Here is a 24,908-nt window from a genome sequence, read left to right on the forward strand (position 1 = left end):
ACGTACCTACATAAACAAACCGTGTCACGTGGTGTAAAGAAGCAGGCAGATAGAGCGACAGGGACTCCGTTGAGAACTGATCCTAGCCTACATATTTTTCTCCTTCCCAGGCCAAATATTCTGATATGAAGACGGCCATACCGTAGTAAATATATATCGAAAGTACTTAACAGAAAGAAATGACAACTGGTGGTTTGACGCATACCACCAACAGAGGAAAAGCATATTGCTAGTGCTTCCTAATTGCGAAACTAACAGACTTTGTTCAGTTAGCAAGCTAGCCTAGATGGCTTCTGCTGCTGGAGCTGAATTAAGGGCTACCGGCCCTAGTGAGGGGACCTCCGCCGGGGTACCTAGTGGTCGACCGCCACTCCGTTCTCATCACCTCTACGCAACAACCACCGCGGGATCCCCTGGATCTCTCATGGTGGAGTCTGTGGACGATGCGGAGGGCCTTTACGTGGCTGTGGAAAGATGCCCTCTCTGCAACACAGCCAGGCGCAGGCTGACCTGTGCCAGATGTATCCAGGCAGGGGACTTCGTGTACTTTGACGGTAGAAACCCAGAACGGTGGGTGATGACATTCAGAAAATGAACACTAAACAAATGAGAAAAAACGTCAATCGGCTTGTTTCAGGGGACATCGCTAACCACATCTAAATGTCATCAACACAATGGCTTGCCAGCATAAACACACAGGCTAGCTACCTGGTTAGCTAGTTAGCAGTGCTAGCTAGCTTCTACGATTGTTGTTTACTAAATATTACGACGTTTTACGTTATTTTACTATCAAAGTTACAAGTGCTGTAGCCCAATACGTACGTGTCACAGACAATGTAACCAATGTCATGTTGTGGTAGCTAGCCAGTTAGTTTGCCTGGTAACTTTTTAACAACTTTACAGTTCAGGCACAGTATCGTCTTAGGCTAGCTAGCTGACAAATGAAACCAAAAATGAACATCATGCCATGGCTTGCGTAGCTGACAGCATGGTCCCGTCGAGAATGTTAGCTGACACATAATATGTTATGTACTGTAATGGCTTACAATGTTTATTTTTAAAGTTTATTTTTTGTGAATAAGATATTTTATACCATTGTATAAACTTGGTTTAGTGAAACTGTGAGTTACTCGACAACTCACAGGTATTTATCTATCTATAACGTGAGAAAAGTGGAAGAAAGTTATTCCAAATTGAATTTATCTTTGCAGTTACACCGAAAAATTAGAGAAACTCAAACTGCTGAGGAAGGAGAAAGAACAACTACAACAGAGGTACTGTAGCTTTGTCAACAAGTTAGTTTAATATTGTAGTGGATTTTACACTTTCAACCTTTATTTTCCTCCATAACACTGCCCTCTTTTCACAGCGTTATCACAGCCATGGATAGAAAAGTTCAGGCTGATCAACTGGTAGGTTTATTGAGACACCCAAACAAATAGTCTTCTTCCCATTTTCTCCTACTGATTTGTTGGGGTAATTGTTTCCTTCAGAAATGGAAGATTATGTCGTGCAAGATGAAGATTGAACAACTAAAGGAGGCCATCTGTGGAGGGAACGAGGAGGTCAACAGCGGTAAGTGACAGCCCTGTCAGCAGCAACAGGTGATAAGTAACAAGACAACTTGTCGTAGCTTTACTAGTAACTACACTAATACAAGGACTACAACTCCCCTACCCCTCCCAGGTAAAGAGCTGCAGCTGCGCTCCCAGGAGGAGAGCCAGAGGCTGCAGCGCCGGGCCAGCCGCCACCAGGAGAAGAGGGACAAGATTGACCGGCACAACCGGCGCCTGGGGGAGCTGCTGGAGAAGAGGGGCCGCGAGCTGCAGGCCCGGCTGGAGCTCCTGGCGGAGGTCCGAAGGGGACACATCCTGGAGCTCACCACGCACATCTTCCTCACTCAGGAGGACAAGCAGGGCAGCAGGTCAGCAGGGACCTACAGACATACAGCAGCTCGCTGGGCATTTCTCTCTGTCTCTATCTCTGTAACTATCTCTCTTTCTCTGTGTATCCATATCTCTCTCTGTCTCTGTAATTATCACTCACTCACTCACTCACTCACTCACACTCTCTCTCTCTCTCTCTCTCTCTCTCTCTCTCTCTCTATCTCTCTCTCTGTAACTATCTCTTTCTCTGTGTAACCATCTCTCTCTTTGACTCTGTAACTATCTTTGTCTCTGTGTAACTCTCTCTCTCTCTGTAACTATCTCTCACTCTCCCACATTGTCTGACTCTCACACACACACACACAAAGTGTTGGGCTTCAGCTGATGTTTTTTGCCCCTGCGTGTTTCCATCAGAGACCCTGCGGACGTGGCTGCAGAGTGTGACCTTGCATTGACCTCCAGCACAGTAAGCGAGCTGGCAGAGGCCAGGAGGACCACCTACCTGTCTGGCCGTTGGATCTGGGATGACCAGAATGGAGAAACCAGCATCAGCATCACTGGCCCACCTGTCACCCTGCCTAGCAACGGAGACTGCTCAGCCTACTACACCTGGGTGGAGGAAAAGAGCACCAATGAGGGGCCAGGTAGGATGATAGGACACAAATAACAATGGGTGAGGATAGGGAACTTGGTGGCTTAACCCCTTACTCTAACAGTTTTCAATAGCAAAAAGTATGCTGATTATGAGGGAGTCAGGTGGCTGAGTGGTTAGGGAATCGGGCTAGTAATCAGAAGGTTGCCGGTTCGATTCTGGCTGTGCCTAATGACGGTGTGTCCTTGGGCAAGGCACTTCACCTTACTTGCCTCGGGGGGGACTTGTACTTACTGTAAGTCGCTCTGGATAAGAGCGTCTGCTAAATGACTAAATGTAAATGAAACATCCATGTTGGTGGTAGGCTGCTTATAATCCCTTTTGGCCACATACTGATGCTTCTGCAAAGTTGATCATTCTGTGAAGGACTTCATGTGTGGTGCTGCTGCTGTGTTCCCTGGTAGAGTTGGACCATATAAACCCGGCCCACACCATCAGTGCTGCACTTTGCTACGCCACCCAGCTTGTCAACATCCTGTCACATATTCTGGATGTCAATCTGCCTAAGAAGCTCTGCAACAGGTTAGGATGTTATCTGATGGAATGTTGAACCGAAGCATTAAAGGCGAGCTCTTAGAAGTTAATGCATGACTACTGTATGATAGATTTAATGCTGATCTTAGTCTTTGTGTCATGTGACTGGCACAGTGTATAGTTTGCCCGGTTAAAAATAACGGGGGTCCAAACTTTTCATGGTTGCAAACTCGCCATGACATGCCTTGCATTTTTGGTTCAAGAAATAGGTTTGTTTAGTAATACAAATTGTCAATTGTCTGTGTTAGATCTGGATAAATGTCTTTCAGGTATTTTGTAGTGCTCGGATACCAATGCAATGACTGAATTGTGTGTTTGGCCTGTCTGTCTTGTCTCCTAGTGAGTTCTGTGGTGACAACTTGAGTAGATACCGCTTCACTAGGGCTCTGACCAAGCTCAACACCAACATCCTGCACCTGTGCTTCTCCCAGGTACCTGATCGCACATGCCTGTGTGTCCTGTATGTGCCCTTGCTGAAGGGCTAATACGGTTACAGTCACTAACCTGTGTGTGGGTGTTCTCCTGCAGCACGTGGACAGTGAACTGCTGCATCCCCACCACACCCTCAGGAACATCATGTTCCTGGTCTCCTCTGACAACAGGAACCTGGGGAGGTAACTTCTGGCTAACTCTCTTTTTTCTGGCCACGGTCCAGCTCTCTTCTACCCCTTTTATGGTTGTTTATATTTTGGCCATATGTCTTTCTCGTCACCCAGGACGGGTCCGTACGAAGTCAGTGCTGACCTGGAAGACTCCATGGAGTTTGTTGAGCCGGAGGCGGCCGGGCCTGCGGAGGAGAGTGGCGAGGAAGCGGTGACAGATGAGGAGACGGACCTGGGGACAGACTGGGAGACGGTTCCAAGCCCCCGCTTCTGCGACATCCCCTCCCAGCCCATGGACCTGTCCCAGAGCACGGCCATGCAGGTGTCCCAGCCCGGGGCCAACGCTGGGGGCATGATCTCCTCCGCCGCAGCGTCTGTCACCTCCTGGTTCCGGGCTTACACAGGCCAGCGCTGACTGGGAGACCGGCTAGGCTGGGCCGGACCAGAAACAGGTTGTTGTGCACTGGCGCTCAAGAGCTGCTGAGCTCTGTTCTAGAACTACAGTAGATTCTGGTCGGCTGGTCCATGAATTTACCTTGGACCAGGTCTTGGCTGGTTGAAGCTATGCAACAACATACTCATACAGAGCCAACCTGACATGGCCTTATGTTCTCTGGTCTGGCCTGGCCCAGCATGATCTGCTTTGCTGTAGCTCATCTTATCCTGTCCTAACCTACACACTAAGAAGGGAAGAGTTAGTTTCTACTAGCCAGCATGATTGAACACTTTGTAGGCTTGATGGCAGATGAATGTCCCTGAAGTAGTAGTGTTTGACTGGGGCTCTGACTTAATCTGTTTAGACGAAGGCCTTGATAGTGGAGAGTGAATGAGAGCTGGTGGCCTCCATCTCTTTCGCTTTGTAGATGGTCAGGCCCCCTAAGGACTTAGGAGCTGGTGTGTCACAATGTAGGAATCTTATTCTGCTCCTCCTGCACCCTCACAGGCTGAAAGAGGATTTGCTCGACTGATGCCATAATATTTGTTACTCCTTAAACATGTAGTAGGAAGGAGGAAGTTGTCAGTCAGGAGATGCATGTGATTGGATGTCAAAATGTGTTAATTGTTCATCATGTTCCTTAGTCTTGAAATCTTTCCAGTTGATTTGGTTTGTCTCTTCATATGACATCTGAAGAGGTTATGGAAAGTTGCTCAGTTATCAGACTAAAGCCAAACAAGGAACTTTCTGGCTGGACGGGTCCTCGCTCGAATATGAAAAGGCAATTTTTACAGTTGTCTTTACCTTTTACATGTTGTTTACAAATCCTGATCCTGATGGGACAGGACAGATGGCTGACCATTAAAAGTCAAAGTAACAATCATTATTTTACTGTTCCAGGAGAGTTACCATCCTGTAAGTCTTTTACTGCTGCCCCAGTTGTAACTGATCAAATATAGCTCACCATCAAGCTCATAACAAAAATCTGGTTTACTAGATCAGTTTTTGGGTGAAAACAAAGAAGGTTGTTGCTATTCACTGACAAGGTTGGGCTAAAGTAGCGAGGTAGCCTGAAACTGGAAGCAGCTAGTGGGCTTGTGGAATGGAGGTTCTGTGAGTCTTAAAGATGGCTCTAAACAGCCCCCAAGGAAGCTACCTAAATCATACCAACTGACAGACTTCAAGGAGGTACGGTAGGTTGTGCGAATGTATTTTGGATTTGCAAAAATGCATCTAAAGGGGACAAGTCTCATCTTGTGGATCTGCAATACCACCCCAGGTGTTTCTTTTATATTGTCATGGGAAAATGGGTGCCTAAAAATGTAATTTTTGGTTTAGCAGTTAGACAGAACATCTTGCATGCCGTTTTATCTTCTGAATCTGATGTTTTCGTTTTTATTCTTGACTATTTACAGCACTTCAGAACTTTGAAAACAGTGACACATCTGTCACTTTCCCTGTCACCACCTCATAGCTAGTCCTGTCCCAGCATTCTGGAACAACATGGCAACTCAGTTGGTTTCTTCTGTTATTTTAGCTAGGGATTTGTGTGGAATGCCTTTCAAAACATGTTGAATTATGCACACGCGGCATTTACAGTATAAATGTCACCCAAAGCAATATTTGAATAGAAAAGACCTTTGCAAGGATCTTGTATAATACTAGTAGAATGGATGAATACATGTTTTTGTTGACATAAACATCTGATTCAAACCTGTGGTCTTTTTAGTATATTTAAAAAAATCTCCAATGCTCTGTGATTCATATGATTATCACTACGATCTCATTGTAGGACCTAATAGAAACTGACTGAAAAACTTTTGAATAAAACTATGGTGTGCACTGTTACATGTCAGTGGCTATGCACATATGACAATGATTATTGGAGTGCCGGCCCTCTTCAATGAGAAACACTGAAATCTAAACCTCACTAGAGACCAGAGTACTGTGCACGCCCCCACACACCCCCCACACTGCCCATCAGTTGTTCTTCCCAGAGTCCCCACCCCCCCAAAAGAAACACCCACCACCTCCACCAACCGGTGTGTAGAGCACAAGAATAAAATGGTTGAAACGTTTCCATGTCTTTTATTAAGTCACGTTCTGGAAAGGAAACACATTCCCTGTCTCTTGCATTAAGGCTTGCAGCCATGATTTCCCATGTTGTGAAACGCCACTTAGCTTTACCTACCACTCCTGCCAGGAAAGGGGCTCTAGGGCTACACAATCCTTGTTTGTAGCTCCAAGATATCATTTCAATGTAGAATCTCTATAACGGTTAGTCCAGTGGTAGGCATCATTTTCATCTGTAAAACAGTCCATTGTGGTCATGTGAGATGTGGGACTTCACCTTCACAGTTTCATAAATATCGTCTCCCTCTTCACCGCCAATCGCTTGTTAATCTCAGGAAGATTCTCTTTAGTTTGGTTAGCAAGAGAATTATACAATGATAATCTGGGGGGTTAGTTTATTTTCCAGGGCTTTTAAGTAATATTTACGATTACAGGTAAGAACGATATATATATGTATCGACCCCCCCAAACTGTTGTTTTTACCTCTTTTGGGGGGGGTCCAAGTCTTAATTAGGGGGGTCAAAGTCTTAACTAGGGGGGTCAAGCCCCCCCCCCAAGCCCCCCTGTAATTCAAACCCTGGACTCTCGAGCTCTGCTTTGTAGGGTACGACTCAATACTTCTTTACTACTTTGTAATAACTTTCTGCAGCCAGCTTTTCTGGAAATGAACAAGGGTAAACCTTTTTTAGACCTGACTAATTGCAATTTAAGACATCAGAAATTCAGAATTTTAGACTTTTTAAGACCCAGCGGCAACCCTGTACTGCAGTAGACATTGAATGTCTGAACAGCTTTCACTTGCACTACAGCGACAGGAACTATGCATAGACTTGTTTGGGGGTGTATTCATAAGTTGTCTTAGGCACAGAGACTTCACTACAGTTTAGACTGAGAAAATAAACAGCAGAGCAATTTTACAGGAACATAAAACCTCAAATAATGCGCTTTATTGGAGTAAAATTACGGACAGCAGGGATTGTATAACAAACTTTAAAATAGGAAAAATAACAGTTTTTCCCCCCATATACAGTCCTCCTTATTCTCTTTTGTTCTAAAAATTGTCCAGTTAAAGTCATTGTAAAGACCAGGTGCTGAGACCTATCCTTTCCATTGGAGGAAAACAGCACAAGGAGATATCAGAGTAAAGCAAGATGACACCCAGCAGAGAGACCAGCGGTTAAACAACGGAAAACTCCACCCCATAACAGTAAAACAACCATCCGATTCATAAATATATGCATGACTGGGTAAGAAAAGAAAAAAAAAGTATTTAATTCAAACCAACTGATAAGATGAATGCATTCAAGTCAAATCACTGCTGTGGAGAGGTTCCTCACTCTGCTGTAGATATAGGACTCTTTATTTACACATGTAAACACATCCTGGGTCCCCCCCGAGGCTCCCCCCCCAGCTCAAACCCCACCACTCGAAATACAGAGATGGGTACAGTTACCCACTGGGGGGTCTCCAAAGCTTGCCGTCCCACCCTGCCAACCACAAAACTGATCAACACTGATGTTCTGATACGGAATCATCTTGCTGGCAGACTAGTGTGGAGAACCTCCCTGGACCTGCAGTCCGTTTTGCAGTTTGTTCAAAACATGAAGAGATTTGGGTGTGAGCAGGACCGAGCAATCCAACATCAGCCTCACCGAGGTGTCCCAACAGAGGAAGGTGGGATGTGTGGTAGCCGATTGACATTATGGCTGGACTAGGGCACCAGACGCTGCCAATACGCAGCACCACAGACACACAGTAACTCACACAAGTGCCTGGGTCTCTGGGTAGACAGCACACAGCCGGCAGACCTGCCTCCAGAGGTTATGATCTCTGCGTGCAGCAGCCATACTGACTGCCTCACGAGGCACAGGTCCCAAGCGTCTGGAGCTGGAGGAGAAACCTTCCTACAACTCCTCCATACAGCTTTAGCAATCAGAATGAAATCCCCATAACAAAAAAAAAATGTGAAGCAAGATAATAAAAATACCCTGACAGAAATCTTCTGAGGCTGGAGAATTCTTGAATGGGTTAAAGTGCTGACAATCTCAGAGGACCTGAGGGCTAGAGATGTGGGGAAGGGCAGGGCAGGGCTGGGTCAGGTTAGGGGGTGGGGTGAGGGATATTTAGAACAGATCCAGCGATTCCTCATCATCATCCTCATCATCAGTATCAGTACAGGAAACCTGGTTGCACTCAAGACAAGACTCCCACTAGTAAATGCACATGCACATATATGGCAATATATAACAGGCCACCCAAACACACACAACCACTTGCACGCACACACACACACACTCCGGCAAACGCACTCATATTGATCAAGCCTTCCAAGGCAGAAACAAAGCACACTGAAGGGTCAGTCAGCCCCCACGTCCCTTAGGCCTCCTCCTCAGAGTCCCTGACCCTCTTATAGATTGGCATGTTTATACTGTGGAAGGCCGGCACCCAACGGTTGTCATGGAGACCCACGTTGCACCCGGGCGTGTCTTTGTGGGAGCCGTGGCAACACATCCAGTAGCCCGGCCCGTAGGGCATAGCCTGGCAGTAGGGCTTATGGTGCCAGCGGCAGAGGGACACGTCCCCGCGGCCGTAGCGCCTCTTGCACTGCTTACAGGGGTCGTCCTTGTAGCGCGGGTCGCACACCCAGCGGGAGTCGGCGGGGCGCACGCCGTAGCTCTCGATGACGAACTTGAAGTAGTGGCAGGAGCACTTGAGGGCAGCCAGGGCCTGAGTGGGCAGCAGGGAGAAGATCTTGAGCAGGACGTGGTGCGGCAGGAAGGCCAGGTACTGCTGCGGCTCCAGGAGCAGCTGGATCTTAAACCTCACCTCCAGGAACTCGTGAGACACCATGCGACGCAGGGGGAAAGGCACGGCCTCGTGAGCGGCCCGGCCCTCCTCCACTCCCGAGACTTCCTCTTCCTCCCCCTCTCCCTCCTCCCCCTCTCCCTCCTCCTCCTGGTGAGAGGCGGAGAGGGGCGTGGGGAGAGGGAGGGAAGCAGGGGCCGAGGTCAGAGTCTCTGAGTGCTCGGGGTCTGTGGCACGCTTCAGGAGGGGCACTGTGTCCGGGAGTGTGTGTGTGTGGGGCTGGGTGGAGTGTGTGGAAGAGGAGAAGGCCGAGTGTTTCTTAGAGAAGAACAGCATGCCAGGTAGGGGCTCGTCTTCTATCTGCTTGGTGAGGTCTGTGCTTGCCTGGGCCTGGGGTAACACAGACTGATCTCCACTCCCACCCTCTGTCAGAACCTCCAGACCTCCAGACCCCAGGCTGGGATCTTCAGGCTTTCTGGCCTGGATGGAGGCTCCACAGTCTGGGTCCACACTGGGAGACAGTAGGGGACAGACCTGGGGTTCAGACCGGCTGCGGGGTTTGACCGTGAGGCCCGCAGGGCTCTCTGGGGGGCTGGGGGCGGTGTGATCCTGGGGCTGGGTGGGCGTGGTTGGAGGCTGGGTAGAGCCAGCGCATGCGTCGGCCCCAGCTAGCAGCACCCGTCCGACGTTCCTCCTCAGGCTGTTGTTTCGGGAGAGCTCCCCGGCTACGTCCCCACCCGTGATCTTTCGCTTCAGGCACTCAGACTCCAGCTTGGCCACCATGTCGGACACGCGCACACTCTCCCCCTCCTCGTCTGGGTTGTCTCTGGGCAGCAGCTCGGACGCCAGGGAGGTGGGGGGGACCTTGGATAAGGTGATGGTGGTGGAGCTGCGTAAAGACACGGGCTTAGAGTCCACAAGCTGGTCGCTGGCTCTCTGCTCGAGAAAGGCCACCATCTCCACCACGGACAGAGTTTTCCCACTCTCCTCCTCCGTCTCTCCCTCCTTCACCCGGCAGTCCTGCTCCTCCACAGACACCCCCCTCTCTGGCAACAGAGGAGGCTGGCTGGGGGGCTCCCGGGCTGGGCTGCTCTCCCGGGAGCCCTGGGTGTGGGGAACCAGCAGCCTGGCTCCCTCCCGGAGGACGGCCTGGTGGTAAGTGGACCTCCGGCGCCGCTTGGCCACCGAGCACTCGCTTTCCCAGCAGCCCTTCACCTTTATGGACACAGTCCGCACCGCCAGCCCACCGGGACCCAACTCACAGTCCGGCGCCTCTTGTGCCACCTCTCCCCCTTCCCCCCCACTACCCCCGCCCTCCTCCTCCCCCCCGCTGCCGTCACTGCCGTCTCGCTCGCCTCCGCCATCTCTGCCGCCACACTGCTGCGAGGCGAAGATGGCGATCTTCTCCTTGGTGTTGCCGGGCTTGATGACGGCCCAGATGTCCAGAGGTCCCTCCCCCTCCCCGTCCTGGGTCTGGTACTGGGCCTGGTACAGGCTGAACGAGGCCTCGTGCTCCAGGCTAGAGGTGAGCAGCAGCAGGGAGGAGGTGAAGGTGACGGGGCTCTGGGAGGAGGAGGAGGTCGAGGAAGGGGACGACTTGCTCCTACGGGCCCAGGTACTGCTCAGTCTGGAGGCGGGGCCACCGTTGCTGCCGACGTTGTGATTGGTGGAGATGAAAGTGAGAGGGCCGCGCCCCCCAGAGGCCAGGCTGGGATTGGTGGAGCCTGAGCGGGGGCAGGACGGGAGGAGACCCCACTCGGTCTTCATCGCCCCCTGGTGGTGAAGACCGGTCCTCTGGATGTCCTGACAGGTCTCCAGTCGCAGCTCACTCTTCTGGAGAATAGGATGGGGCTTCAGGTGCATGGCTGGAGGGGAGGGGAGGAGAAGAGAGGTCATTGGGTTGCAGATTACAATACGTTTTACATGACATGCAAAAACTGAGTTTAAAAGCTACACAAAAAATAATGACATTCCTTCAGTAACATTTTTCCCTAAGAGAAGGGAGATTTAGGAACAAAATAACATGCATGCAGTTAGCTACTGTAGCTAGGTCAGGGTAACAGGCCTTCAGGGTGGTTGCCCTCAAAGAGGATGTCTGCCCTGAACAACATCCTTCTAGATACAGCACAGCACCCTAGCAGCGAGCGAGAACAGAGGGAGTGTCTGCAGACCACAGCCCTCTCTGTGGAGAGCTGCTTGCTGCAAGATGAGGTGTGTTCCTCCTGACCTGCCAATGGCAACACCAACTGCAGCTGTTCCCTGACCCTCCCTTTGCTGACAATACCATGTGCTGTTCCTCCAGCCGCCCTCCTCTGACATAATGGGGACAGAGAGAACAGCTGGGCACTCAGCTGACCAGGATGTGTGCATGCTCTCAATCAAACACACACACACACACACACACACACACACAGTGGGACAGCCAGACAGACTCTAGCTCTGACAGGACCAAGTGCATATAAGGCATTGTTCACTACAGCCCAGAAGGCCTTATTATGGTGGGCAGAGAATGTAGGTGTGTGTGTGTGTGTGTGTCACGTGACCAAACTGGGCATGTAAGGGAGGTGGGTGCAGGTGACTGCAGCTCTCTCGTAGTGGTGGTGGTGGGGGGGGGGGGGATCACACACAGACTCGTCATCTGATAGGCTGATCAGCAAGTGAAATGCAGTGTGGAGAAATGCAGTTGCTGTGCCCTTGAAAGGCCTGCACCCAGCCTACCCACCTTCGTGTCCTCCCTCCCTCGCTCTCCGTCCCCTTCTCCCTCTCTCTTCCTAGTACTCCCTGTCTCCCTTTCTCACACCCTCCTCTCCCTCCCCTTTTCCCTCTCTCTCTCTCTTCCTGGTTCTCCGTCTCCCTTTCTCACACCCTCCTCTCCCTCCTCCTCCTCCCGGTCTCTCAATCCTGCTGTGTAGGCTTGCGGACAGGAGTGTTTCTGTCGTGCTGCAATCACATTCCAACAAGCCAGGGCGACATTTTGCACATAGGGCTTATATAGCTTAGTGTAGCTGGGTGTCCTGCCAGATGTGAGGGTCTGCTTTGTTTCGGACGGTGACAGGCTGAGGAAGGGCTGGTTAGGAACACAACAGGTCAACAATTACTCACTTCCTGTCACAAGGCTCCTTTCACTTCCTGCTTACAGCGACAGCACCTTGGCCACTCAACGAAGGTGCATCTGGTATTGAAATCCTGACTGACCAATAGAACGCGAACATTAACAAGAGCTCTGATAATGGCCATAAATTCACAGTAAGATCTACTGAGGAACTCCAGCCCCCCTGGGGCCTCACTGAGGGTTAGTCACCACATCAGCCTGCTGGGGAGGCAGCACACTGCCCTGGAACAGAGCTGCTGGGGACTGCCCTGGCCTGGCGTCGGACATGTTGTAAATGTCCTGAGAGCAGCACAGAGACACAGAGAGAGAGACAGAGAGAGAGAGACAGAGACAGAGACAGAGAGAGAGAGAGAGAGAGAGAGAGAAAGAGAGAGACAAAGAGAGACAGAGAGAGAGACAGAGAAACAGAGAGAGAGACAGAGAGAGAGAGAGACAGAGAGAGAAACAGAGAGAGACAGACAGAGAGAGAGACAGAGAGAGACAGACAGACAAACAGAGAGACAGAGAGAGACAGAGACAGAGAGAGACAGAGGTATCTTCAATCTCTCCTACCTCTTCACCCACCTTCTATTGTGAGCGTGGAAGCTCACCAATAAACATTCCTCTGAACTGTGCACACCCTGTGTATATATGTACACATGACAATACAAAAAGGGAAGGACATTTGGGCAGGTGCCAGCAGAGCTGTGCTGTCCCAGAGCTTCAGCCTTGGTGACGGTGTGGCTCTGTGGGTGCCAGCTGACAACTCCCCGGTTTTCTAGTCTGTTCCGTTCTATTCTGTTCTCGTCTCATATAAACACACCCACAGTCTTACCCCTGTAAAATACAGGCTGCACTTTTCAACTGAGCGCTCAGTAACTTTTGGCAGACTCTGTTTTCTAATCTGCCATCAGTGTTCTGGCCCTCAATGTGGGTCCTCACATTTACACAAGCTGAACTAAATGATGGGCCCCTTCCCTTTGGCTGCCCCCAGCCCCCAGCCTCTTGCCGAATGCCCAGCTCCTGTTCTTTGCATGATAATAATCTTTTATGATCCTAACTCCACAGTCCAGACTGACCCTTCAGGTCGACATCCACCTAGGAGGTCTTCTACCCAGAACCGAGCCCTGCCCTAGCTGTACCCTAGGCCGTGTCGTACCCCTGCCTAAGCTGGCCTGGCCCCCACCCCTGCAAAGTCAGACTTTCCTCAGAGAGCGGACACGTGCCAAAACACACATCAGAGCTAATAGCTAATTTGAGGGGAAAGTACAACCAGCATTATGTACAAGAAAACAGGCCAGCCTTGGCTTTACAGGCCCATCAGAGAGCAGAGAAGAGTGAGTCACTGGGCTCTGATGAGGTGAGCTCATACCCTCACCCAGCCCTCTCCCCCCCGCCCCCCAGTACAGCTTCCAAGACCTCGGCTGTGTCTCAATAGGCTACGGTGGCTCTCTCTCCTCCCATCGCCTCTCCTTTCGCTGTTACCCTGGAACTTTATCTCGTCTGTTTACTTAAGATGAGAGAAAGGCAATAAGGTAGGAGGAGAGGGAGCATCCAAAGACTATTGAAATGCACCCGTCACTGACTTGCACTCTATGGGGGGTTGCTGGGAAGCCATCCAATCTGTGAAGTAAGGAATGAAGTCATACTAGCAATCACGGACTGGTCCGCTGAAACTATGGTGTAACATTTTTATGTCCTTCCTGAGGTGGGGTGTGTGTGTGTGTGTGTGTGTGTGTGTGTGTGGGGGGGGGGGGGGGGGGGTGCACGAGTCTCCACATGTGGCTTCAACAGCTTGGCATAAACACACAGGACGTCATTTTACAGACACAAGGTTGAAGCTGGGAGAGGAGGACTGGAGAGAGGGAGAGGAAGAGTAGAGGGGGAAGAGGGATACTCTGCAGAAGAAGTGTTTTACAATTTTGAGTTTCTCCAGAACTGGTTCAATTGAAAACACTCAAGATACCTGTTTTCGTCACTTAACTGGCCCATCAGCACCTAGCTACCACCCCTGATACATTCTTAAACAAGACCGGGACCCAACCCTCATCCTTGCATTGTTGATTTGAATAGTTGAGAAAGACCTTAGAAAAACAGTCAAAATAACTCATTGACAGAGCTCCTTGCATATCTGATCTGCTGAGGGTGAAAGCAGCTGGGGTGGGGCTCTGGCTCCACACTGACAGCTGGTTGGTCAACGGCGTCCTACGCCCCCTGTGATAGGTGGCTCCGCTGCGACTCACAGATGGAACATTTGTCAGGCGTGTTCTTACCTCCATCATCCAGTCCAGCGAGACGCCTGATCGGGCGGTCCTCCTGTCCGCTCCACCTATCCCAGAGTGCTCCGGTCGCGCTGCTCGGCAGTGTCGGGTTGCGACACAACAACCTTGGGGCTCCACCCACTGCGTAGAGGCAAGAGAGAGTTAGGAGTTAGACTGAGACCACCTCACAGCTCTCACACACAGACACAGTGGACATGCTGGTGCATGCTGGGATAATTGGAGAGCCGACTTCCGCCACGGGGGACATGGAGGGCTGATACAGGGTGATTATTCACCTCTTGTTACCATGACACCTGGTTGGTTCGGTCGTTGTGCATTAACTTCCTGCACCACAATTCAATGGTGTGGGTGGTCGGTATATTTGAATAGAGAAAGAAGAAAAGAAAAAAACACCATGTTTCATGCATAGCCAAAACCAGTGATCTAATCAGCCATGTAACCTTCATCACTACTGAGGTGATTGAGGCAGGAAACAATGCTGACAGACTGCCAGGTTAAACAAGCCTAATCATGGCCCTGATGGGATTGATGAGATTGACAGGAGGGAAAGGGAGGGAAAGAAACAAAAGACCCCTCCCCCTCCCCCTCCCTCTCCTCCCCCAACCCCCATTTTAAAACAGATTGGAAAACGTTTCATGAAGGTGCTCCAAAGGCCAGTCAGTGTGCTGCTAAATATCCTAATGCTTTTCGCTAAACCTGGCACTTTCAATTCACCCAAGCCCCCGGGCCTTGAGTCAACCAGCTTCACAGAATAATGTTTCTGTGGTTAACCACCTTTCCAGTTTCATCCACTTTTTTTTCCAAAAGTTCAATCCCTAAAACAACCCGAATGAAACATGGAGAAACTAAGTACCGAAACGCCCAGAGACTCCCTTAACACACTCGGCCTCTGATCTGGAAGGTTCCTCAGAGCAGACAACCTCACATCTACAGGCAATTACTTAAAACCTGAGCTCATTTACCTTCTACTCAAGCTAGCCTATATCAAGTTAAATTCAATGTCAGTTTATAAAATCCAACCATGCAAGCAGAAGATAACAATAGAGCCTAAATATAGGCCAGCCTTCTGGTAAATTCTGCAGTTCGACCAATCCCCCCCAAAAAGTGAGTTACTCAAATCAAAAGGCAGCACATCAAAGACCCACAAAAAAGCTACATCTAAAGTCTCGGCTAGATGATTGAATTCTCTCCAAGTGCCCCTACAGTACAGGCATGAGGAGGTCCAGTACAGTACACATGCAGCCTCAGACGGAGCCAGCTACACAATAGTGGAATGGAAACATGCTCCCTGCTTCCCCTCACCCCCATTGGCTGGCAAGGGAAAACAAGCGTCCAGTTTGTTTTCAAAGAGATATGTCAGCCATGAAGAGCAGATAAGCCTGAACAAAAGCTGCTTTGGGAACTGTGGCCAAGGGACGGAGAGAGAGAGAGAGAGAGAGAGAGAGAGAGAGAGAGAGAGAGAGAGAGAGAGAGAGAGAGAGAGAGAGAGAGAGAGAGAGAGAGAGAGAGAGAGAGAGAGAGAGAGAGAGAGAGAGAGAGAGAGACAGAGAGAGAGAGAGAGAGAGAGAGAGACAGACAGAGAGAGAGAGACAGAGGAGAAGAAAGGCAAGGAGAGGAAAAGGAAGGGGGGCAGGGAGAGAGAGGAAGAGGGAGGTGTGTGTGTGTGTGTGTGCGCAGACGGGGACTGAGAGCACCCCCTGGTACGACCACAATTAGACAGTCTTACTGTAGATCTGAGCTGTGCAGGAAGAGAGAGAGGAGGGGAGAGGATGGCTCCGATCCTACAGCCTTTGTTTGTGTCCCTCTGGGTTCAGCCCAGCAGCCCCTCTGTGATCCTGAGAGCCGGGCCATGTTACTAGGTCTGCTCACCACCGTCCTAATAATGAGCAACATGTAGGCTACGGTGCGTTCAACACTTATACTCAAGAATTCAACATGCAGTGGAGAAAAGCTGCTAATCAATCGCAAGTCACTTCAAGCCCACAAACCTTACCGGCACCAGTCTAGTCCCAGTGAGGTCCTTACTGGTCTCAAATGACAACTCCCCATGACATGTCCTGTCCAGCACACAGCCAGCCTTAGTCGGTTAAATACAATGATTGAGACTGTCTGCAAGGTGTAGCCTGCACTTAGCCACACTGTGCTGATGTAGACCAGCCCAAGGGATCTGAAAAGAGAACAGATCATCTGCACCAGCCTAGATAGACACACAGAAAAAGGCAAGACTTTGAGAAAAGCCAATGGTGAACATAAGTGTTTGTTATCTATCACTCCCCCCCCCCCCCTCCTGAAAGTACTAGGGCAAACCAGGCCGCGCTAGGTGCAACAGGAGCCTCAGAGCCAAACAAGGAGGTGTCTGTGTCAGTGAGACAGACAGGCATGAACGGCCTCTTCACTGGCTCGTCTTCTCACCCAGTGCTGTCCATACAAAAACTGGCAATACAGCATAGCTATCTTTATTAAGAACACACACACGCACACTTTCGACACACATTCCGAATATGACCTCGTTTCCAGAGACACCGAATCCCCAGCTTCCTCAGAACAATTGAGGACATTGCAGGGTGGGAACACGAGGTATTCTCTTACTATCTTTCTATGTTTCCTTATTCTGCTACTTAAGAAAAGACCTAGACCTAGCTAATCTCAGATCTGGACAGTTCATCTTCTTGTTAGTTAACGAGCAAAAACACAATCAGGATTCACCTCAAAGTCATATTACTGAGAATTCGCAAATGACTCCAAATGAACCAGTGGTTGCTTAGTCAGCCTTAAAGCTGAAAGTCGGAACAAGCACAATGTATCACCCAGATGGCTAACCTACACCATACTTGCTCATGCTGGAACTAGACTAGGCCTTACAAATATGCAGGTACCATTACATAAAATCCTGTGGGGTGTTTTGTTTTCTATTTAACTTGAAGAATGAGGAAAAGCGAGAAAAAAAGACAAGAGAGCAAAGGAGACAGCTCCAGATATATTGAGACAGATAGAGGGATATAGACTTGCACGGTTGCTCCACATTCCTGCTGCTACAGCCTTTAGAGATTCCACACAACTTAAGAGACACTGTTTCTCTTAGCGGCCTGCCGCAGGCTACAGCAGCATGGATTATTAGCGAGCTTGTGGGTGGGTGAGCGTGGGTGCATGTGCGTTTCTGAAGAGCATGTAAATATCTCGTGTCTGCGTTCATGCGGTTGCATTAAAAAGAGAACTAGCTAGCCTGAGCGCGCGTACATGTGGGTTATTCTCAACGACCATGACAGCCATGTCGCTTGCCTTGCGCTGGCTGAGGGTGTCCGTAGCTCTCGTTTGCATGCAGGCCAGCGGGAGACCAGTAGTGCACTCGTGGAGTGCTCTCCAGTTCCCTGCCTGTGGCCCACAAAACAACAACACATGGTCATACGAGTTCAGGACTGGTTTCATTAAATGACACCTCAACTTGGACAGCCTCAATCTAGACAGCTGCTATTGGGCACCGCAACAGCCTGGCCTCTCCCTTCACAGGCACGTGTTCTGCTTTGGGAAGGGAGGAGGGGTAGGGGGTATAAATACAAGTCCAGTCTTGTAAGAGAGGAGCCAATCGAGAACTGGAACTCTGGTTGTGTCTATATATGGTGGAGGTAGGTAATCAATAGTTTTGGAACGCCCGACTTGTCAGTCCATCCATTCAGGCTGGCAGCCAGGATCCTTATTATGCTGGCTGGTAGGTGTCAGATTCCTCTCCCCAACAACATGCGCTCTCTCCCACTTGTACGCACATAGCTCAGTATGCTCACTACAAACAGACAGACACAAACAGGCCCCATGCCAGTCTTAGTCCCATGACTGGAGCGAGATGGTGTGTAAGTGCGAGAGGGAGGCAAACAGGACACCCTGAATGACAGAGGTCCACAGAGCAAGTCAAGATATCCTATATCAGCTGCAGCAAAACAGCAACAGGCAGCAGCAAGCCACCCCTGCACATGAACAGCATTCTGGAACTACAAAACGGAGCTGGAATCACAAGAGACTACGTTCTAGAATCTCGGCAGCTGACTGTTGGCATCTATCTAGTATCGATCCCTTGATAGCTCCTTCCTGTCTGCTCTCTTGAAGACCCCAACCCTACCTTCTCTTGTGTGTACACAAGAGGAATATTCACAACAGCATGTGTGTAGTTGATCTCTCTGTTTCTAAGGAAAATGTCAAACATGTCAGCTCTCTATTAAAACAGTTCCTTCACCTAAACCATGCCAGAATTGACCAGTCATGTTGCACTCCATTTTCACAACAACAATTTAATCAAAGACATTGATTGGATCTATAAGCTTGTTTATTCAGGAAGTGTGTTAAGACCGAGGTAACTAGATAGGTAGCTAGCTTTAAGGCCTAATTGATGAGATGCCATGAAGAACTTCAAGTCCTACTCAGCAATGGTGCGATGCCCTTGGCATGTCTTGGTGCATGCAGCATCCCCTGATTAGACTGAAATGTGACAATGATTGACTTCTTCAACTTTATAACAGAGCACAATAAAAATTGAGGATAAACACTAGGGAAAGAATGTCTGCATAACGGTCATTCGTAGTGAATTGCTGGCTGGCTACAGCAGAAACGTAACAGCATCAAAGTGCCTGCATTTCTGGCTAAGTTAGCCTGCTAGCTAGCTGGCGCCAGCAAATGCCAAGTTTGATTGCTGCCTATAAGAGTGATCCATCTCCATAGCAGGCAGTTGGCACAGAATAAGCAACGAACTGCAGGATTCACTGCTAGTGCCTATCCAAACCTTAGTTGTCCGAAAGGGTTAGCTAGATTCCTACCCAGCTAGCTGGCTGCATACTGCTTGAATTCAAACTGAAGTAATGTGGCTACTGTGTAACGCTAGCATTGCTACATGACTAGCCCTCGAAGCTAGCAAGTTATCTAGCTAGCTACTGTTTCCAAGTGTCAATAAAAGTGTACATATCATTTTGACAAGTAGATGCCTACAATGATCGATTACCCATTTCAAATTAAGTCTTGGTAAGACATCATAAATGCAATAGTATATCTAACATAAAATAGCCAGCAGCATGGTTCAAGACCAGACCAAGGAAACCAACCTGGAGACGAAAACTCGGAAATCACTCAGTTCCCGATCCTCTCGCTTTCTGGGCATTCACACAGGGCAAGGCAGCACAGTCTTGACACATCAGTCTTCGCAATAAATTTGAACATTAGTAGTAGCCAGTTAACACTAAACTAGCTGTGTAAACTTATGTATTTAGAGTATTCCTTCTGTGCGACCACATTAATGCTACATTTGCGTACTAGCAATCTACAAACCTGTCTGACGGCCACCACTACATCTAACTAGCTAGGAAAACGACGTCCACTGTGGCTCGCAGCGCGCAGCGCTCTGACGTATTTTATTTCCAACATTGAGGTGAGCGTCCGCAAAAATCTCACACGCGCACCCTAAAGTGAGGGGCTGTGCAGTACTTCATGCATACTATAAATAATTATTTATTTCTCAGTTATGAGACAATTGCGTGTAAAGACAGCAATCACCAAAATTGTTTTTTTCTACACACTAACACCTTTACCACACAGCATGTATGCCAGGTGTAGAAGAGAGTGAATGAATAAATGATGACAACTGTCTTATGTTTCCATTGAGTCTCTAGTAGTCAATTTCCTTCATAAAAAATGTATCACTGACCTGACTTTACTGTTGGAAAATAAGGTTTCCTTTCTTCCCCACACCAAAATTGGTGTTGGAGAGAACAGGCAGGACCATCTTCAGGAGTGTAATCTCTGCATTTTTATTGATCTCTCTCTTTATGACTTATCATTGAATAATATTCCCAGCAGTAAAGGACTGCTAGCGGCTGTTATCAGTGGAAAAACATGATCTTTGAACCTAAAACGCTAGAAAGACTACACTACACTGCTTAACATGAGGGTGAGACCTGACAGAGCAGACAGAGGTTGCTGTGCTTACTGTGCTCTCTCTCTCTCTCTCTCTTTCTTGCTCTCGTTCTTGCTCTCTCTATCTCTTGTTCTCTCTCTGTCTCTCTATCCTTCGCTCTTGCTCCTAATCCGAGTTAGTTTATCTCAACCAGGTGAGCTTCCGTAGAACTCATTACAGTAACTGCACACTCCAGTCTCTTGAACAAGTCTGTCTTTTGTCTGCCTTGCTCTTTGTTGTTGTCATCAAGATAAAGTATCCAGTGGTGATATCTGATGTCCCTTTGTCCTGTACTTTGGTTAAATTTTATCTGGATTATATCCTTTAGCTATAAAAATAAACAAACACGATTATATAGAGGAGCAGTTCATCTACCTTGCCCATGGTTACCGGTCTTTAGCATGTGGGCAGTTATTAGTGGCTAGTAACATTTTGGCTAGTTGATTATGGAGGTATGACTGTCAGAGATCTAGATGTTTCTCATGTGTCTACATGCATCCTGTCAACTTTACCCCACTGTCAGCTATCCATTACCTCACAACAGTGGAATGGGGATGTTGGAAATGTATGTGTGTGTGTGTGTGTGTGTGTTGCTTGTGTGTTTTTGGATGTGCATGTTTCTTTCCAGGACAAGATGTAACAGGTGCAAGCTTTAGTCTCCATATTTGCATACATTAGCATAGTTGTACATTTTCACATTGTTTGGAAGGTAAAGCAGGTAAATCTAGTTCAATGACCTTGAAGTTCAGGATCTACGAGAAACTCACTTAAAAACTCACCCTTCACAGAGCGTACAGTTATACAATACAACAAGTTCCAAAGATATCTGAAGACATTTGGAGCAGGATCAAGTCTCTCAACTGTGCCCCCTAGTGGGGTATTCAGTGATGGTATTTACTGACAACCAAACATGCATTGTACAGAAGAGGTTCTCTCTACCTAAAAGAGAACATCAATATATACTGTAACTGCAACATTAGATACTGTTTGTTTGATCACTTAAAAATTACAATACTAGACTACTTTATCAGATTGTTTATTCAATTTGAATGACGACAAACAAATCCTGATTCATTATTACATCGCTTTTAGAATTACATGATTACTTTCAAACTAAACTGAAAAATAAGAAAGATGAAAATTCATGTCAGGATTTCTTGTAAAAACATTTTTGAAAAATAGGAGAAAAAAAAACAAGATGACCAGGGATGTAGATTTCCATGGGAGTAATAGTTACAAAGCCACATCAGAGTCTGGTTTGTGTGCTGATGCATGTCGGGCCTGGTCTCAGGGTAGCCTCTCGATCAGCACCGAGGACAGAGTGACGTCATTGTAGATGCCCAGATGGTTGATGGCCTGAAGGTCACGCATACGGTGTTTGAACTCAAACAGGTGGACCTTGTTGACAGCTACTCGGAACTCACTGGCTGTGCACAAGATCTTGAGCTAGGGGCACACACGCACACACACACACACACGCACACACACACACACACACACACACAGACACACACGACTCAAGTTGAAGGATGAAAAGTAACAGTGTAGCAGGGCCTTCTGTGTGTCTCATGTTTTGTTTGTCCTCACCTCAAATGACTGTCCCTGAACGAAAGGGAACTGTTTGTGTTCCCTCTCCTCCTTGCCCCAGTTGTTAGCAATAAGGCTGTTCCTGACAATAGTCTTCTTGCCTTGGTCGTCAAAGCGAGGGTTCAGGTGCATGGCGATGTCATTTCCTTTTGTCAGGTTCACAGTGAACCTATGAGATGGTCATAACAGTGTTTACTACATGATAGCAGTTTTTACATTACATCTTTTTTTTATCCGTTGTCATGGAGTCAGTGAAAATACCATTAGTGGGGGATTAAAGCTAAGACACTATGTCATGCAGGGATCATTTCTCAGCTGTCACAGCAAAGGAGCCCCACTGGTTTGTAATTTAAAGTTAGCATCGGCTTGACTATTGAAATCCTCTCATTAACTCCTCATTACTTTCTATGCTTACACGCACAGAGATTTTGGAAGTTGCCTTCATGTGTTGAGTTTTTAAATGATGACAGATTATTCTACATGCAGGCAACATTCCCAGGACTTACCACAGCACACTGAAGCTACATCTCACACAGAACACAACATTTATAGATCCAAATAATTGTAACACTTTGTCCCTACAGAGATAACACAGAGCTGACAATATGTGTTTTGTGCTGTCTGAGAGAACTGACATTTTGGCGTTGGGGTTGATCATCCCGTTGATGGTGAGGAGCAGCTTGTCGTACAGTCCGTTTGGCAGCATTTGATCATAGGGAACCGTCTGTGACGGAAGGTAGCACAGCAGAGCTTGGAAACAGCACAAGACACCATAACGACAGCTACACACTGATGTCGTCATCATCTTTACAGATATTCTTTTGAATTAGGGGAAAAAACATTGGTGTGTGTGAGATTGCTCCATTAGACCATAAGTTATTTCCTATATGGAAAGTTTAAAAAAACAAAATAAGACTTTGTCAATAGGTGAGGGAACATGACAGGTCGTCGTTAATATCCAAAACCCCACCATAGACTTCTGAGGTGCCATTGGTGGGCCAGGGCCTGGACCTGGGTTTGGACTAGGCCACCCCGGAGCTGCGGGTTGGCTTGGCTGGGCAGGCCACCCGGGCTGAGTGGGTTGCCCAGGTTGGGGCCCAGGCCACTGGGGTTGTTGGGCTGGCTGTCCTGGCCAAGCTGGTTGTCCTGGCTGCCCACCTGGCCAAGCTGGTTGTCCTGGCTGCCCACCTGGCCATACAGGTGCCCCAGGCTGTCCAGCCTGCCCAGGCTGCCCAGGCTGCCCAGGCCATGCTGGCTGGTTAGGCTGTTGGCCTGGCCAAACAGCACCCCCTGCCTGCTGGTTCTGACCAGGCCAGGGACTGTTGGTTGTCATACCATCCCCCAATGCATCTGACAGCTGAAAGAGAGAGAAGCAAAGAGATAAATACAGAGAGAGAGAGAGAGAGAGAGAGAGAGAGAGAGAGAGAGAGAGAGAGAGAGAGAGAGAGAGAGAGAGAAGAGAGAGAGAGAGAGAGAGAGAGAGAGAGAGAGAGAGAGAGAGAGAGAGAGAGAGAGAGAGAGAGAGAGAGAGAGAGAGAGAGAGAGAGAAGGAAGAAAGAAAGAAAGAAAGAAAGGTGTGTATGTAGCTTAAAAGTGTTTCCACTTCAGCATTAAACATGCAGTACAGAGATAGTCATGATCAGATTCCAACAGTAATTACTTACATCCATTCTTGTATCTGAAACAGAGAGAAGGCTTGAATTAAAATCAATGCATCAAAAATCTAACGAATACTCGTACCAGGCAAATACATTTGAATGACACTTGGATAATGCTCTCAGTTGGTTCTAGCTTAGTAATTATTTGTAAGCCCATAAGCATCATTGGGTAAATGAATGCCTGTGGTTGATGATGAATACCCTGAATGGGTGAAGAAAAGCCTGGATTCTGGACTACTCAGACCAAAACACTTAACTTCTTAATGTGTCAAGTGTAAAAGGAAAGAAGCCTTCCCAGACCATGAAAGCTACTTTGCATTGACATCCATTGTCATCCATTTTTTACATGTCTGCGCTACCACACCCAGATACTAATGTTTCAATTACCCATGAAATAGTTGCTTGTACAAGCACTGAATGTTTATAGACAATTCTCCTTTTAGGTGACAATGATAGACCTTGTCTTACTTCTCAGAGGATCTGGCTACTTCCTGGAACAACCCCCCCCCATCTTTTTACAAGAAGTTGCTGTAACTTTCCATATACGTTCACCTTCCTATTACTTGTTTCACATCATTTCAACATGAATTAGAACACAGATTATTACACCAAGGTGAAAATAAAATGATATCCAGAACATACCTGTGAACTGAGGTGAGTTACTGTTAGAGAAACTCTGTCTTCACAGAAATGTGAGGCTCGTGTGAGAGATGTGTGAATGTGCCAAGCATATTTATAAACAGCCCCTCCCTGTGCCTGGAACCCTCAGAGAGACACGCCTAGTTGAAAGAACAGGATTTCTCACCTGTCTGAAAGGTTTTTACAACTTGAGACACATCAATGAAGTTCCCTTGTGTATGTTCCTAGACTTGTATGTACTAATATGAATGGTTTTAATGTACTAATATGAATGGTTTTAATGTAGAAACATTTCTGCTAAAAAAGTGACATCTGTGTGTGTGTGTGTGTGTGTGTGGGTGTCTGTATATTCTGCCTCTCTCCTGTCCTGAAAAACATGTGTTTACCTGCTTCAAGCATGAATCTGACCTCAAGTACGTTTTTTTCCATGGCACATGAAAGTGGGTGTGGACATGGAGGAATGTTGTCTGACAGACTTTCTAAAACCCCTTGTTTGTAAAAGACAAACAGAACCCCAACTCATGGGAGACAGACAAACATAGTCATCATGGAAACAGGATGTGGCCAGATGTATGTCTGTCAACCTACTGTTCATAGCAACAAACGTACAACTACTTTACCTATGGCAACTGGTAGACATGGAGATAAGTTACAGACAACAGCTTAGAAAATAGGTTGATTGACATGATACAGTATCACCCACCAACAATCAGTGAAGAAAGTGGATGGGT

At 48.0% G+C, this 24,908-nt stretch overlaps 3 protein-coding genes across 7 annotated transcripts; 1 reads left to right on the forward strand and 2 right to left on the reverse strand.

Annotated features, from left to right (window-relative positions):
* Positions 1–42: 42 nt before the first annotated feature.
* atg14 (autophagy related 14) lies at positions 43–6,188 on the forward strand. The gene is made up of 10 exons (XM_084678379.1): positions 43–570; positions 1,212–1,274; positions 1,370–1,412; positions 1,494–1,575; positions 1,687–1,924; positions 2,301–2,530; positions 2,943–3,060; positions 3,413–3,503; positions 3,601–3,686; positions 3,789–6,188. Exons 1-10 carry the CDS (start codon positions 287–289, stop codon positions 4,087–4,089), a joined length of 1,536 nt encoding a protein of 511 aa, XP_084534505.1. The 5' UTR covers positions 43–286; the 3' UTR covers positions 4,090–6,188.
* fbxo34 (F-box protein 34) lies at positions 6,183–21,274 on the reverse strand. 5 transcript variants are annotated; one of them, XM_084678352.1, is made up of 4 exons: positions 16,355–17,718; positions 16,088–16,196; positions 14,353–14,481; positions 6,183–10,853 (listed from the first exon to the last, which is right to left on the reverse strand). In XM_084678352.1, coding segments are annotated over exons 2-4 (2,424 nt in total). In that variant the 5' UTR covers positions 16,089–16,196; positions 16,355–17,718; the 3' UTR covers positions 6,183–8,559. The 5 variants fall into 5 exon arrangements, with proteins under 5 accessions (XP_084534478.1, XP_084534469.1, XP_084534496.1 ...); XM_084678343.1 differs by having other exon boundaries at positions 16,088–16,237; XM_084678370.1 differs by lacking the exons at positions 16,088–16,196; positions 16,355–17,718 and adding an exon at positions 21,073–21,274.
* Positions 21,275–21,313: 39 nt separating this feature from the next.
* Positions 21,314–24,257, reverse strand: lgals3b (lectin, galactoside binding soluble 3b). Its single transcript, XM_084678422.1, has 6 exons — positions 24,181–24,257; positions 23,545–23,558; positions 22,851–23,237; positions 22,516–22,604; positions 21,881–22,049; positions 21,314–21,739 (listed from the first exon to the last, which is right to left on the reverse strand). Exons 2-6 carry the CDS (start codon positions 23,548–23,550, stop codon positions 21,581–21,583), a joined length of 810 nt encoding a protein of 269 aa, XP_084534548.1. The 5' UTR covers positions 23,551–23,558; positions 24,181–24,257; the 3' UTR covers positions 21,314–21,580.
* Between the last annotated feature and the right edge of the window lie 651 nt (positions 24,258–24,908).

Source organism: Hypomesus nipponensis, chromosome 3 (genome assembly GCF_054491055.1).
Source record: "Hypomesus nipponensis isolate SF chromosome 3, ASM5449105v1, whole genome shotgun sequence".
Classification (NCBI taxonomy): Eukaryota; Metazoa; Chordata; class Actinopteri; order Osmeriformes; family Osmeridae; genus Hypomesus; species Hypomesus nipponensis.

Coding starts and splice junctions, on each gene's coding strand:
- atg14 (XM_084678379.1), top strand. CDS start 287: ATGGCTTCTGCTGCTGGAGCTGAATTAAGGGCTACCGGCCCTAGTGAG. Junction 571..1,211: donor GACGGTAGAAACCCAGAACG/GTGGGTGATGAC, acceptor TTATCTTTGCAG/TTACACCGAAAAATTAGAGA. Junction 3,504..3,600: donor TGCACCTGTGCTTCTCCCAG/GTACCTGATCGC, acceptor GTTCTCCTGCAG/CACGTGGACAGTGAACTGCT.
- lgals3b (XM_084678422.1), bottom strand. Junction 22,050..22,515: donor ATCAACCCCAACGCCAAAAT/GTCAGTTCTCTC, acceptor ACCATCTCATAG/GTTCACTGTGAACCTGACAA. Junction 21,740..21,880: donor TTCAGGGACAGTCATTTGAG/GTGAGGACAAAC, acceptor GTGTGCCCCTAG/CTCAAGATCTTGTGCACAGC.
- fbxo34 (XM_084678336.1), bottom strand. Junction 10,854..14,352: donor CGCTGGACTGGATGATGGAG/GTAAGAACACGC, acceptor CCTCCCCTCCAG/CCATGCACCTGAAGCCCCAT.